Source organism: Brassica napus, chromosome C8 (genome assembly GCF_020379485.1).
Source record: "Brassica napus cultivar Da-Ae chromosome C8, Da-Ae, whole genome shotgun sequence".
Lineage (NCBI taxonomy): Eukaryota > Viridiplantae > Streptophyta > Magnoliopsida > Brassicales > Brassicaceae > Brassica > Brassica napus.
This window is the reverse complement of record NC_063451.1, coordinates 24051486-24067889: the sequence shown is the minus strand read 5'-3', so window position 1 is coordinate 24067889 and position 16404 is coordinate 24051486. Positions and strand designations below refer to the sequence as shown.

General features: G+C 35.1%; 1 protein-coding gene and 1 long non-coding RNA gene across 5 annotated transcripts; both read left to right on the top strand.

The window, feature by feature from the left end:
- The first annotated feature begins 28 nt into the window (after positions 1-28).
- LOC111210322 (defensin-like protein 32) lies at positions 29-7869 on the top strand. Of its 4 annotated transcripts, none has more exons than XR_007327558.1 (3): positions 36-219; positions 5866-6005; positions 7613-7869. XR_007327558.1 is itself a non-coding variant. In XM_022710625.2 (2 exons), the coding sequence occupies exons 1-2, from the start codon at positions 5543-5545 to the stop codon at positions 6030-6032; spliced, it is 288 nt and encodes a 95-aa protein (XP_022566346.1). In that variant the 5' UTR covers positions 226-5542; the 3' UTR covers positions 6033-6731. The 4 variants fall into 4 exon arrangements, 1 of the variants encoding a protein (XP_022566346.1); XR_002661666.2 differs by lacking the exon at positions 36-219 and adding an exon at positions 232-5663; XR_007327559.1 differs by lacking the exon at positions 5866-6005 and having other exon boundaries at positions 29-219.
- Positions 7870-10334: 2465 nt separating this feature from the next.
- On the top strand, positions 10335-13345 carry LOC111210323. Its single transcript, XR_007327560.1, has 2 exons — positions 10335-12043; positions 12279-13345. It is a non-coding gene; the product is annotated as an uncharacterized LOC111210323 (long non-coding RNA).
- Positions 13346-16404: the final 3059 nt, after the last annotated feature.

Here is a 16404-nt window from a genome sequence, read left to right as displayed (position 1 = left end):
AGTGACTTCATGTCACTTGTAATAATTATTAGAAACGTGAAGAAATTCACTTTGCTCTCGTTCTATTTTCCTCTCCAACAAAAGAATACAATAATATAATATATATATAAACATTTCTCTACATATAAATTTTATCGGAGAATAATTTACAACACGTTATCAGCACGAAGCTCGGACCAACTGAGGTTTATCAATCCGAAAATTCTTAAACCAGTCGAGGTAATGTTTAAATTTATGTGTTTCAATATACTTAATTTATTTAAATTTTATTATTGTTACGGAGTGAGAGGCTAGGCCTTCTCCGTTTATTTTCGGGATAATAGGCGTTGTCTTCCCCGACTGATCGTTATGGTAGGCTATGCCTTCACGATCAGTGAAACACGTGGTAGGCGTTGCTTCCGTGAATAAAAAAATAAAAAAATAAAATAAAGGTCAAAAATAGCAGACTAAGTCTCCTCGGACCTTGAAATAAGTAAAAGTCAAAATGGTAGACCATGTCTCCTCGGACTTTGAAAAATGATCAATATGGTAGTCTAAGACTCCTCGGATCATGTGGTAGGCTAAGCCTCCAATTTTATTTATGCTCTTTAAATTTCTGCAATTTAAATTTATGTCTTTAGTTTCTTCATTTCAATTTCCGTCTATATATTATTATTCTATGAATTCGGTTATCATATCAAATTTGACAAAGTTCAAAATAAATGCCTTTGATATTACGGGAAATAGTTATATGACCTGGACAGTGGGTGCAAAGATGCACCTGAGAAAAAATGAGCTTTGAGAAATCATCGATAAGTTTCGGATGAGAAAAATATAAAGCCATGATAATTTACACCACTTTAATGATGGTTTATAAGATGAGGTGTATTATGAGAAAGATCTAGAAGATCTTTGAATAATCAAATCCTTGAAAGAAAAGATTCACCAAATTGTTGGAGTTGATGTAAATCCTCCGTGAGAATTGAAAAGAAAAGAAACTCATGATACTAAACCATCAAATCTGTCCTTCTTGAAAAAGACAAGGGTGTGGATGCGGTTGAAACCGCTATCGTGGTCGTGGAAGAGGATGAGGAAGAAGATTCCGTCCCTATGAGAATAATGGAAACTTCCACGAAAATGAAAGTGGTCGGGTGATAAAAGGCAAACAGAAAATGTTTGCTATAGATACGGCCAGAAAGAAAATTGGGTACGTAGTTGTCCTACGCCAAATATTTAGCCGATCTAAATCGAGAATCAAAAAGAAAAAGAGAAAGGAAGTATATTAAACTTCGTCTCTTATGAGCCCGAACCATTTTTTGTAGCTTGAATACTCATCTTGATGATTCAGATTTTCTGGTTGGTCCAGAAAATGAAAATAAAATATCGATGTGATATGAAAATTATCTTTCTGAATAAGATTTTGAGATTCAGGATGGAGATAGATATACCTGTGGCAGATATTGGGTCATCGTACATGACTACTAAAGGTAACAAATATTTCTCCTCTCTCAAAATAAGTTAGTATAATATCTATTACTATAAAAATTATTATTGGCTCTAGAGGAGCTTATGATGAACAGACATGCATAAGAAAATGATGGCAAAAGTATAAATGAGTGGTAAACCTGAAGTTTACTGATATATAGCCATCTTCAATAATGTTATCAACATTATTGTGAAATACTGAAAAGCATGTCAAGAAAATAAAGGAAACCATCATGGGTGTTGAATCATCAAACAAGTTCATAATATGTGATTTCTTTAACCAGACCTCAAATTAAGATCTCACTCTAAGGGATTTGAAACATAATTCATCCCAAATGGGAAAACTGAATATGTTATTGGTTCTAGAGTGGGATTCAGTACGAGATTTTAGACATGAAGTGTCATCATCTCGAGGGGGAGAATTAAAGAATCCTAGTAAGTGGAACATTGAAAAAATTATGTTCGCACTCGAAAAAGAACTTGATAAAGTAAACTCAAGTAATATGATCCCCATGATCGGGTGTAAACATGCAGTTGTGCATGTAATAAAGACATATACAATCCAGAGGGATAATTAGAAATATGCTCGCAAGTTTGCTAGAAGCATATGATAAGCTGATGGAATGAGATATGTGAAATGGATTACAATGAAAAGTAGGATAATCCATTTACAAAATGCCTGCCAGACATTTTGATGAAATAATGAAATCTCATATTCCAGCTGAAAATGCTCCAATAAGAAAATAGTGTCCTAAAAGGATGATATATGAGTCTATGGCATGCTAAAGACGTGATAGACCATTTTGGTTCCAAAGAGTCCTTGAAAAGGAGCAAAAATATAAATAGAGGATGAATCTAATGATGAGACCGTTGATATAGTTAATATAATAGTCAGGTACCTGGATAAATCATTGATGATGATAAAGAGATCTCGATTAATCATATCAGTACGGATAAATAGATGGAACAAAAGAGAAAATAGATTGTCGACAATAATGAAAAAAAAAACGCTATATAAATAAGGATTATGAATGTACCTCAATGTATGAGGGTAGAGTGAATTGATTGGCCATCAATTCGATATAAAGCTCGTTAGAAAAACAAGAGATTTTTGGATCAAAAGTCCAAGGTATAGTTCTCCAGAGAATGAAATGAAAGATGACCTTGAGGTATGAAAAACGGCTTGTTCCGAGGTCACTGGAGAAAATTTAAAAAAGATGCAATATATTGAAATGTCTGGCAGGACAAAAACGACTTGAGTTGCATCTTGATATTTTAGAAGTCCCTGGAGAGTTAAAAATGCTCCCGAGAATGTATAAAACTCTGGAAGAGTTAGAACAAGCCGTATATAAGGTATCTTGAACCGGTAACATGTGATATGTTTACGGCACAATTTGCCGATTGCCATTTTAATGAGGATGAATTTCTAGCGTTAGGGGGAGGAATTTGAAAAATTCCTAAAGAGATTACATGGTGTACATAGTCGTTGTTACACCTTGATCCCCCTACGAATAAAAGAGAGCTGAAAATTCAAGAAATTGTGCATTTGCATAATTTGGCAAACCAGTTACGAGATTTGTTCACAGATACGACATGATATACCCGGTGAAAATGTTCCATCAAGAGTTGATGTTCCTAAAGAACAAAGTGATGGTAACAAAATAAATGAACCTAGGGTTCAGTTAAAGAGGGGGAGACTAGCGGGTTCTAGAGATAAAAATCCCCGAAAGAAATTGGTTGAGAAAAGTTGCATGGTTCCTGAAGAACCTGATACTTAATAATGTCTGAAAGAAGACATAAGTGGAAAGGTTCAAAGAGAACCTGATACTGAAAGATGTCTGGAAGAAGGCATAAGTGGAAAGGTTCCAGAAGAACCTGATACTGAAAAATGTCTGAAAGAAGGCATATATGAAAAGGGTCAAGATGAACCAAATAAAGATGATCCAGATGACGAAAAGGGAACAGAAAAGTATGAGATTTCCATCAACTACACCCTTGATGAAAAAGTTATAAGATAAAAGATGTTGATGGAATGTTCTCCTTTTCTGTCCAAAGAGATCGATCATAAAAGTGATGATCCTGATCCAAGGTCCATTTTGGAATGTTAAAAAGACATGATTGGGAGGAGTGGCAGAAGGCCATTCAAATTGAATTATTCTCCCTGAATAAAAAAAATGTCTTTGGACCTATAGTCATAACGCCTGAGAATATAAATGTTGTTGGGTATAAGTGGGTATTCGTGAGAAAAGTAACACGATATAAAACCTGATTAGTTGCCCAAAGATTTTCTCAGAGACCGGAAATTGATTTTGAGGAAATGTCCGGTAATGGATGCAATTATGTTTAGATTTTTGATGAGCCTAATGGCATCTAAAAATCTTGAAATGCATCTTATATACGTTTTGACTACATATTTGTATGGATCGTTGGATAACGATATATGTATGAAACTCTCTGAGGGATTGAAAGAAAAAAAAATCCAGGGAGATTTGTTCGGTCAAGTTACAGCGATCACTTTACGGATTAAAGCAATCCGGACGCAGGTGGTACAATCGCTTAAGTGAATATCTTTTGGGTAAAGGATATGTGAATGATGCGATATGTCCATGCGTTTTTATAAAGAAATCGTCATCTGGCTTTGTGATCATTGCTGTATATGTAGATGACCTGAACATAATTGGAACTCAAAAGGAGGTTGATGATGCTCGAACTCATATGAAAGAGGAGTTCGAAATGAAAGATCTCGGAAAGACAAAGTTTTGTCTTGGGCTCCAGATAGAGCATCTCCGAGAAAGAATAATTGTGCATCAATCAAATCATACGAAAGGTTATTGAAACGCTTTTGTATGAATAAAGCGATTCCTTTGAGTACTCCAATGATAAATAGATCTCTCGATGTTGAAAGAGATGTTTAAAAGATCCTGGTAAGATCTTACATAAATAAGTACTTTGGAGATGCTAATGGTAATAAAGCATATGTGAGCTTATATGTCTTGCAAGTTGTATTTGATAAAATATAGTTTTAGACACTAATGTCTTTGCAAAATATAGCTCATTTCCTATTTATGAAAATTAGAACGGCGTCGAGAACATATCCGTTCTCTCCAAGGTACGTATTGATTTAGGATTGATTTATCCTAGAAACCCCGAGTTTGGTATGGTTTTCCAGATACATGCTATTTATAAAGTCGAACGTAAACCGGATATGGTTTTACAACCGGTGGAACCGCGATCTCTTGGCGGTCCCAGAAACAAACTCTGGTTGCGACATCTTCAAATCATACAGAAACTATTGCGCTTCACAAAGGATGTCGAGAATGTGTGTGGCTTCGGTCAATGAGTCACCACATACAAGAATCAAGCGGAATAGTTAACGAGAAAGAGCTGACGAAAATATTTGAAGATAATTCGGCGTGGGTCGCTCAACTCAAAGAAAGCTATAACTAGAGTGAAGTACATCCCTCCAAGATTTTTCTCATACATACGAGAACTCGAGAAAAATAAAAAAGTGGACATTGAGTATGTACGGTCATGCGACAATCCCGGCTGACTTGTTCACAAAGGCCCTTCCCACTACAACGTTCCGAAAATACGTCTAGTATCGGAATGCGGCATTTACATGACTTGTGACGAGAAAGCTAGGTCCACTATTATCATAGGGAGATTACCACAGTGTATTCTTTTTCCCTTGTCATAGTTTTTGTCCCATTGGATTTTTCCATGACTAGGTTTTTTAACGATGCACTACGTAATGATAATCAAGGAGGAGTGTTAGAAAATAATATATTTGTGATTATCCATTAAAGGATAATGTTGATCTTTGTAATTTTGTCATCTTGTGTTAAGTCGGTAAGAAATGACCGACCTTTTCCCCTATGTATAGTGACTTCATGTCACTTATAATAATTATTAGAAATGTGAAAAAAATCACTTTGCTCTCGTTCTATTTTCCTCTCAAACAAAAGAATATAATAATATAATATATATAAACATTTTTCTACATATAAATTTCATCGGAGAATAATTTACAACATTATCCTGTATATCGTACAAGTAAAACATAAAATCCAAACATTCTATGTATATAAAAAGTTTGCACCTATTTACTTTCGTTAGCAAAAACAAAAGGATGAAAATGGCTTTAAGCCGTAACTGTATTTTTCTTGTGTTCTTATGTCTCACTGTTCTCTTGATTCCAGGTATGTAATTTAAATTATAAAATTGTATTTTCTATGCGATATTATATAATCGTCTTATATATGTGCCCGTGCATACTATATACGTTTTTATTACTACAATATATCAGAACAATGCATTACAATTTAGAGAAAGAGATTCATGTTTAAGGATTTTATGTTTCTAATTACTACACTATATTATTTTAAACAACATATATTGCAGAATTTGCAAAAGCTCAAGGTAAAGGGAAACCGATCGTGATAGGTACATGCTATCAGTTTCCACACTGCAATCAGACTTGCGTTGAATCAGATTTCTCTGGTGGAAAATGCGTCCCTTTACCACCGGCTCGCATTGATTTTGTATGTGTTTGTTATCCAAAATATTGAGGATATTGCATTAGTATTATAATATCCCTTTATTATTAAAAGAAAACATTTTTAATCTATTTTTTAAAAATAATTTATCTAAAAATATAACAATTTAGCTGAGCTTTCATCGCTACATGCCTCTTTAGCTTTCAATTTTAATTGATGAACATTTACTAAACAAATTACAATATATTCCATTAGTGCTTATATTAAAAAAATTATTGGATATGCGAATTATTGACCACCATATATGATTATCTATGCAAATTAAACTAATATATAACTAACTACCTTAAGTATATGTTATGCATGACAACATCCATCAACTTAATAATGCTATTATCTAGTTAACATTACGAGTTTAATGTAATTAACCCTAAAGATGATGCGAAAGAAAAGAAAAAGATCGTAAGGTTTGGCTTGTACCTCCTGTGAGAGAGAGAGAGAGAGGCGTGGAAGATCTGAGATAAGTTTGAGTGACGGCGGAGAGACGACAAGTTGAGAGAACTAGAGTTTCTTTTTTTCTATTTTTTAGAACAAGGATTCATTATTTATTTTTTCATTTTCAGTTTTATTTTAGTAAAAAATTATTATTATGCAAATTTTTTAAAAATTTTAGGCGGGAATATTATGTACGGTTTGGACGACTTTCTGGAAGTCTTCTAGACTTTCCTGGAAGTCGTCTAGACCCTAAGTATAAACTCTAAATTAAATTAACTAACTAAACATTTCGTAAAATCAACTTAAACTTAAAAAAATATTTACTATATACAGAAATAAACACATATAGGTAAAAATTTAATTTTTAAAAAATACATTTAAGCTTTCCAAAATCTAACCCTAAGAATACATACAATGCTACAACATATGTTGTCAAACCCTAGACCAAAAAATATCATGATTCACTACTTTCACTCATCTATATTGAAAACAATTCAATTTTATTATATCTTAATTTATATCACTTAGAACTATGAATAATTACATGATTTCAAATTTTCACTTATCAAAATATTTTTTACAAAAATTATAAATTATTTTTAAGATCAACTATACCATAAGACTTCCATGTACGTCGTCTAGATGACGTACAATTTCCCGAGAAGACTTTCTGGGGTTATATTCATAAAAATGAGTTTGGATTTTTTGTTTGGTCACAATGAGCTGGCTGTAATTTCACAAGACTTTTAAGTTAGTTTTGCAATTGATTCAAGTTTGGGTGTAGTTTTGCATTTAAAATCAAGTTTTGAGTCATAAATCCCAATTTTATTTTTGATGTCCGTGGGGGATCCCAGACGGTAAGCCCAGACTAATCCCCACGAGGCCTTCTACCCCGGGCACGCACGGTTATAGACGGGAAGGTGGCCAAGGCGACTCGAATCCAGGACGGGCACTCTAGCTGGAGTTCCATAAATCCCAAAATATTTGTGAATTTTTTTATTGCATACTTATAGTTAAGCATACTACATAGTTTTTATTGCTACAATATATCAAGATAATGTATTATAAGTTTATAACTGAGGGTAAGATATCCATGTCTAAAGAATTTTTTGTTTTCTAATCACTACACTGACTTTTTTTAACGAAATAAATTGCAGAATTTGCAAAAGCTCAAGGAATAGGAAAGCCGATCATAATAGGTACTAGCACAGAGGTTCCACACTGCAAACAGAAGACTTGCGTTAAAGCAAAATTTTCTGGTGGAAACTGCGTCCCTTTACCACCGCCATACAATAATTTTGTTAATATATAATAATTATAAATAAATTGGTGAGGTATTGCATTATGTTACTCAAAAAGGTTGTAATACATGCAATTCAAAATAAAACAAATACATAATGAGTTTGTTTGTCTATCACTAGAAGAGGAACCCTAGAGATCTCAGATGATCGGAATATTTTACAGCACCTAAATTCAGCGAAAAGGCTCCAAATTTGCTTACCCAGCAGACTGCATATCAACCTGAGAACAATCCCAACCACTTAACTCTTTCATAAGTCGGAGAATCTTCGCTCTATATTAAATTTATGTAGGAAGAACAATAATGTATTCGTGGATATGTAAATATAATTTCGTATTATATTTAAATAAATATTAGTATAAATTTGTGTTCAATACTTTCTTGAAAGATTACTAATAAGGATGTTTTCAATACTCATGAATAAAAATTACAAATGTTCATATAAATTTGTGTTTACACTGTTTTCTTCCCCGCAAGACGGTGATGCCACCAGTTCAAACTTCTTCTCTCTCGTCTCTGTCGTCGGCTTTACGATCTCTTTAGCGGTTCAAACCTCCAGATGGTCCTTGACCCATAGTGCCTTGTCTAAGATTTGTTATGAAAGAGATTTGCCTTGCTTTGCTTTCTATTTGTATTGAAATACTTGGCTTTAAGAAGAAGAAAATTTTGTTGGGCCTTAATTTGGTCACTTGAAGGAGGTCATGTGTAAGACTACATCCCAAGACGAAGGGTTCGTAAGGGTATCTGAACCAAAATTTCCCACATAAATATTTATATTTATAGGTAGACATTTAAAAATTAGGAGAAACCTACCTCAAAAACTTTTAAATGAGAAATTTCCAGGTGAATCTCTTATAATTTTGAGACACTCACATTATAATATTATATATATATGAGAGATTGGTTGAGATATCTTTAACTAATGATGATCCAATGATTTGTAAAATATTAATTCTTACGTAATAATCTATACAAGTAAAAATCGAGCCTAGCGTGTCCAACTGCCAAATTTAGTGTTCAAATGGTAATATGTAGAACAACTCCGCGCTTCACTGCAACGTCGGGAGATTAATGCATTACCGGAGATAGTTTTTAACTGCTTTCAAAACCTAATATTTTGATTTTAACTCTTAGTATTTTTTCGTACGCAGATTTTAAGATTATAACTGAAGATTTTTACAGGGCTTTTTCTCCTTGGACACCCTCTCCATCTTTTGATATGTTTTAGTTATCTTAGTTTATCGCACCCATTGAGCTTTTAATTTAATATAAGTAATTCTTGTTCAAAAAAAAAATAGAACAACTCCGTTGTGGTCCTGGTGCGGTACTCATTGTAAATATTTAACGCCTTAATAGATTAATTGTTTTAAGTGCATGCTTGTTAGTTATGGTGTTGTGTTCGTTTTTCAAAAATTGGTAAAATTTAAATATTTTACGTCGTAGTATTGACATTAGCAAAAAATTGGTTCCGGACCTAGAAAAAACATTAAGGTCTTATGTCAACTTTTTGGCTTAAAATAAACTAAAAATTACTTGTCCATAAGAAAAATATTCCAAGCATTGGCACAGAAAAGAAAGAAAAAGGAAATACACAAAAAAATCGGTAAATTATGATTTAAAAAATATAAACTAAAATGAAAGAAATGTAGTATAAAATTGAACAGATTATTTTATTTATTTTTTTATTAAAGTTGTGGTGGAAAGATTTGTTTTGTATTTTATTTAGTGTTTCGTAGAATTGATGGAAAGATCATTAGATTTAATTGAAATGATAAAATTTTATAGAATTAATGGAATTAGTTATATCATATCATTTTATTCCAAAATGAATAACCCTGTTAGTCTAAGTCAAAGTCAAAACAAATTGTCTGAGTCAACAATAGATATCGCCGAGCGTAGGATACACAGAGACGTATGCGAAGTCAAATATATAAAAGGAAACTAACCATAAGCCAAAGCAAAAATTCTGTGTTAGTACATTTTGCCGAGTATAGTGTACACATAGAGAAGATTATATATATATATATATATGTGTGTGTGTTAAATATTTTGAAATATTCAGTTTCATAAGCAAAATCGAGGAGAAGAAGAAAAAACGCAATACAAATTGCAACAAAATAATTAAATGGCTTCATCAAAGACATGTTTTTTCCTTGTGTTCTTATGTCTCGTTGTTCTCTTGATCCCAAGTATGAAGAAATAACTTTTGCTTTTCATATACATTGTATTATATATCTCCTTTCATGCTTATAACTATATATATATCATATTATATACGAAGTAAATGACGAAAAAAGATTCAACTGCAAATATTCTTTTATGTTTTTTAATATAAGACACTAAACTTTTGTTTTAATTATAAATTTCAGAATCTGCACAAGCGGAAGATGGTGGAAGATTTTGGGAATATGTGCAAGGTGCCTGCTCGAAATTTCCAGACTGCAATCAACATTGCATTGACAAAAGATATCCAGGTGGAGGAAAATGCATCAAAGTGGGTCAATATGTCAATTATTTGATGTGTGCCTGTTTTGCATAATCTTATATGATAATAATATAATATGTTTAAGATATTGAGCGAGTGATAAAATATTAATAAAAATGTTACAAATATTTTTAAGATGCTTTTTACGGTAGAGTAATTTCATTGAGATAAAAAAAAATACGAAGTGTTGGACGAACATTAGAAGTTAGAAGTGCGCCTTAAGAGTTTGTTTTTCACTTCTTCGCTGCGCTTATATGTTTACTGGCCCACTTTGATTTAACATCCATACCAACACATTGGACTCATAGCCAATTGAGTGCGCCTGTCACCGCCCGAACCTAGGTAGCAGGAGTGAGACCTGTGTACACTATGGCTATGGAGTAATCGAACTCCGATTAATTATTTGCCGATAAGGGAGCTCCCAGAGAAACATCTTTCTCACTATTCTTCAGTGACTAGTTGTTCAGCTGAATCTAGAGTCTCCCGTAAAGTAGATTCTCTCTGATCGAAACAGAGCTCTTCCTGCTAAATGAATCTTGTGAGGATCTGCTAGACTTAGTTTCCTATTAAGTTTCAGTTACATTATATGACTTGTTCAGATGAATCAAGAGTCGCTTGCGAAATAGATTCCCTTTGATTGCAACGAACTCCTCCTGCTAAAAAAACCTGTGAGGCTGTGCTCTAAGCAGAAATATCTGACCTGGATGTATTGATAGGAGGATCTACGAGTTCCACTTCTCTGGCTAAGCGGTGGGATAGTCTTGAAGGCGAGGTTTCTGGTTTCAGTTTTGTCTTGTAGGTTGACCGGTCTATTACTGTCTCATCCATCTTCGTATGCGAGAATCTTGCTCTTGTTCTTTGGTTTTCTAAATCAAAATTCGATTATGTTTCCTTCATTACCATGTCGTTTGGGTGCTTTTACTTTCCTACGGATGATAATCCGTTTGTTTCATGTGAAGCTCTCTGTGAGGAGCTGAAAGAAATTCATGGAGATCAGTTTGGGATATTTATGAAGATGAAGAGAGCTTTATCCAAGATCAGGCTGTGAAAAATCTTTCAATCGATCCACTTTGTTGTTTGGTATCGTAGAAGATATCTATGACATGGATGTACGACCCAGTTTTCTTAACCGGATCTGGTTTGATTTTTTCTCCCTTTAATTAATTTGGACCAAACTCAATTTATTCCCTTTTGGTTTAGTCAAACCGTGTCTGCATATATATAAAAACGTGTATCTCCTTCTTGACTATAACCTAGCCGAAAAGAACCATTCACGATCTCCATGTTCTCTCTGACCATTTTTTTCTCCTCTTGATGTTGACGTTGATCAAAGGATGGAATCATTGCCACGATGTCATTGTCTATGCTCGTCGTCCTACAGCCACCTCGTCATGTCGGACACACAACCGTGACTTTGGTGCCACCGTCCCATCACCACCTCTTGACGTTGGAGTTGTCGCAGCCCACTGGTGAGACATGCCGTCATTGCCTGAGTCGTCGCAAGTCACCGCCGTTAAGACCCCGAGCAAGTAAATCATGATCTTATCACTTGCTTGCGCACCAAGCTTCTTAACTTTGATTGATCGCTTGTACCAATTGCCGAGCCAACGTCATGAGCCATGAATCCATGCGTGAAGGTTTATGTCACTTGGTTTGTTTCTTGAGAAGGAAGTTACTATAAACCCTAATCATATTTTTATCTCATATATTTGTTTCCTAATCTATTGTGTGAGGCCAACGCCGTGATGCACTTGATGGATCCGAGCCTTTTACCGATCTATTGGTCCTTTCCGTTTAGCTAAGGTGGGGCTATCCCATTAAATCCCGAGCTAGTTTAGTACTACTATTATGGAAAGTTTAGTTTCGAAACATGATCCGTCTCTGTGAATTGAGTCTGTTTGAGAGTCTTGTTTATTCATTATTACTATTGATTGTTTAACCGGAAATAGGATAATAGAGAATTCAACGGTTGACTGAATTGAATGAATTAAGAACTGTTATTTATATATTTATACATAAGTCTGTTATGAGATTGCAGGGCACAAAGATGTTGTGCTAACGGCGCATTGTGTGGAGATTGCGGAACACAAAGACGTTTGTGTTAGCGGCGCATTGTATGGAGATTGCGAGGCATATGGACATCTATGCTAGCAGCGCATTGTATGGGGATTGCGGGGTACAAAGACGTTTGTACTAGCAGCGCATAGGTGATTGCGGGGTACAAGGATTGACTCTTGTACTAGCGGCGCATAGAGTTATATATTTATATCCGTATAAGGAGAATGTGGGGTGTGTGATCTAGTTATGCACTATCAGCGCATTTGATGTTTTATGTGGTGTATTAGACACCGTGTTTGTTTCATGGTAGAGCTAGGCCTACATAGTCTACATAGTCGTAGTGCTATGTACTGAGTCAGTGGTTTGTGGTTTAGTATCACATACCTCACGGAGTAACTCTCATGCTACTCACCCCTCCTTCTTTCTTCCCATTGCAGGTGAGCTTGCCGAGTAGTTGGGTATCTGGACGGTTTGGTGTCTCGGGATCGTTGGATTTTATTTTGGTTAATTAACGTTTCGATTTAATGTATTTGGTTTTAAATTATAAACTCGTTTTATGTGGAAATTATTTGATTAAAAGTTTTGACATTTTAATCAGTTTTATAAATCGGTTTAATTTGGTATTTTCGGCTAGTAGCACGCCGTTCTCAATAGAGGAGAAGACGGGTGTTACAATTTGGTATCAGAGCGGGGTTCCGTCTCGGCTCCGACCCGGGATGGCGATTTATGGGATTCAGATTTCAACGGTTTTCAATCTTTCGGAATTGAGGTTTAAAAAAAAAAATATTGACACCAAGAAGTCCAGTATCATTCGGTTAGTTCTTAGAGTTTTTGATTTGTTTTTCTTTGCAGGAGAAGACCAAGTTTATGTTCGTTTCTTTTGTTTCCCATCTCGTGTTCTTCTTCTTTCATAGTCGTTGAAATTTTTTCCCGGTTCTCTCTAAGAATTCGGGACGAATTCCGATTAAATAGGGAATAATTGTAACGACCCAGTTTTCTTAACTGGATCTGGTTTGATTTTTCTCCCTTTAATTAATTTGGACCAAACTCAATTTATTCCATTTTGGTTTAGTCAAACCGTGTCTGCATATATAAAAACGTGTATCTCCTTCTTGACTCTAACCTAGCCGCAAAGAACCATTCACGATATCCATGTTCTCTCTGACCATTTTATTCTCCTCTTGATGTTGACGTTGATCAAACACTACAAGATAACATATTTTTTACTAGGGCAGTATTCGTTGTAAATTCGTTGTAAACGGGGTGTTACGACGAATTAACGTCGAAAGACGTTTCGTTGTTAAACGTCCGTCGTAACGGAGGTTTCGTCGTAAACGACTCGTTACGTTTACGACGAAATATATTCCTCGTAAAGCGCAGGGAAAGGATTCGTCGTAAACGACACGTAAGTATTCGTCGTAAAGCCCACGTAATTATTTCGATGTAAAGCACACGTAAATACTTTCGTTGTAAATCACTCGTAAACATTTCGATGTAAAACCCTCGTAAATATTTCGATGTTAATCACTCGTAAACATTCGATGTAAACTCCATGTAATGTTTACGAGGAGTTTACATCGTTTCTTATTTTATTATTATTAATTAGTATATAATAGATTTTAATTTATATTTAATATTCAGAATTTAAAATAATTTAAATTTTAAAACCAAATATGAAATTGGAAAACATATTTTAAAAAGTCATACAATAATATTTGAATTCATAATACAAACAGAAAAATAAAAAAAAACTACATATTCTCGAAGTAGTTGGTGAGGTTGCTCGGCTGTTGACGGGTTGGATCGGACTCTTGGGGATCTCGTGGTGGCATTCCAAGAGCGGCTCGTCTCTCACTCAACATTCTCTGCATAACCGGGTTTCCCACGGCCATCACGTCTAGCAAATCCTCAAGAGAGTCTAAACGAACCTGCTGGCTATCCATTCGAGCCTTCATCTGAGCAGTCTCTTCATCCCGTCTCGAAGTGTATGACGAAGTTGCCCTTGCAACTTCGTTAACAGAGCCTATACCGACTATCCGTCCCTTCTTTTTAGGAGCCACCTATAAAATCAAAACATATATTAATATAGTTAATTATGTTAAAATATTTAAAATAATGTAAACAAAAATTTTAAGTTGTACCTCTTCGAAGATTCTGTCGACCTCTTCGGTGGACAATGTGACTGGTAATCCATCGGGAGACTCCTGGGTTAGTTGCGTCTCCCGTTCTTCAATCCGACCAGCCACTGTTTGGAAGAGTTTCTCAGATGCAGGATCCACAAAAACTCCGTCGGATGTGGCGTGAGTCATCTTGAATAGGTCAGACAGAGAAGGTAAGACTCCCGTCTTCTCGAACTACAAAAAAAAAATTAAATTAAATATTATAAATTATATTAATTGAATATTTTAAAATATATATTTAAAACAAAACTTACAGCTTCTAGACGGACTCCTGCATGAGGTTTTTGTCCGGTTCTGTGAAGCATGGGCAAATGACCATCTTTATCCTTTGTCCTTCGAGAAGCCGAGCACGAATTGGCCTTTTTGATCGAAGAGGGGTGCTCCCAATAGGCGATGAGGCCATCCCACACATCCGTCGTGAACTCAGTGGGCTTTCCCTCATACCCGTAGATCTTCCACTTGTCCTTCCAATCAGAGACTGTGTTGCAGAGGCGTATCTTTGCCTTTGCAACGAATTCCGCCTTCACCCTCTCGGTGATTCCCAAAGACCAATGCCACTTTTGCTGAAACATAAAAAATTTGAAAAAATTACAATAAATAATAAATATTAAAAATATATATATATATATATATATATTTAAAAGTGAAAATTTAATTAAATTTAAAAATCTTACCGCAAAACATTTAAACCACGTGATCTTAACGTGATTTGGTGTCTTGCTCCAGTTCGGGTATGCCCCGTCGTAGTAACCCTTAATCGTCGCCGAAACGCTCCGGCTAACACGGTTGTTAGCCCCAAACCTGAAAAAAAAACAATTTAACCGTTAGAAAATAAAAATTAATTAAATTTTAAAGTAATAAAAATTAATAACTTACCAATAAGTTCCTCGGGGTCTATCGGGGTCTAGAACATCCAAACCCTCCCGTCCAGGCTGGGCAAGCAAATCCTCCACCGTATATCTCGCGAAGGGAGCATATGAAGGCACACGCAAATCCGGATGAACTGCACTTTCTGGGACAGGCTCAGGTGCAGCCGCTGGAGGAGGAGGTGGAGGCATCTGCGGTGGAAGAGGAGGACTCGAAAAAACTCTCTGAGAAGTCTGAGAGTCTGGAACTGCATCGGAAGACGATGGACCGGAAGAAGATGTACCGGAACCACCGCCAAACAACTGGACATAAGTAGGTGCTGCTGGTTTCCTTCTAGGAGCCATTTAAAAAAAATTAAATAAATTTAATCAATTATGACGACATAATTAAAAAATTATTCCGTTACCTAACTAATCACCTAAACTATAGTATTCCGTCATCTAACTAATCACCTAAACTAATTACCTAACTAATTAATAACCTAAACTAACTTAAAAAAAAAAGGAGGAAAGAAAAGGTACCTTAGAGGGAGAGGAGAGGAGTTTGGGAGGAATGAACGAGGCAGCCTCGTCTCGGCGTCTCAATATATAGAAAAAAATTCGTCGTAAACGCGACGTAATATTACGACAAAGTTACCAGGCCCGCGTTTTTTCATTTACGACGAAGTTACCAGGCCCGCGTTTTTCGATTTACGACGAAATTACGTCGAAACGTCGGTTTACGACGAAGTTACCAGGCCCGCGTTTTTCCATTTACGACGAAATTACGTGGAATAGATTTAACCATTTACGACGATTTTACAACGCTTAACCCTAAACACCGAGAATGAAATCCCTAAACCCCAAAGTCACATATCATCTAACATCATATCTCTTCTCTACTACTTTGTGCTCTTTCTCCAACTTAAACTCTAAAACCCTAAAACTCCAAATAATTTTTTTAAAACTAACACAAATACATATTATATAAAACAACATTTGTTACACATACATTAGGATGGTAAAAAAACAATATTTCTTTAAACATACGTTACAATAGAGAAATACAACATCAGAGACA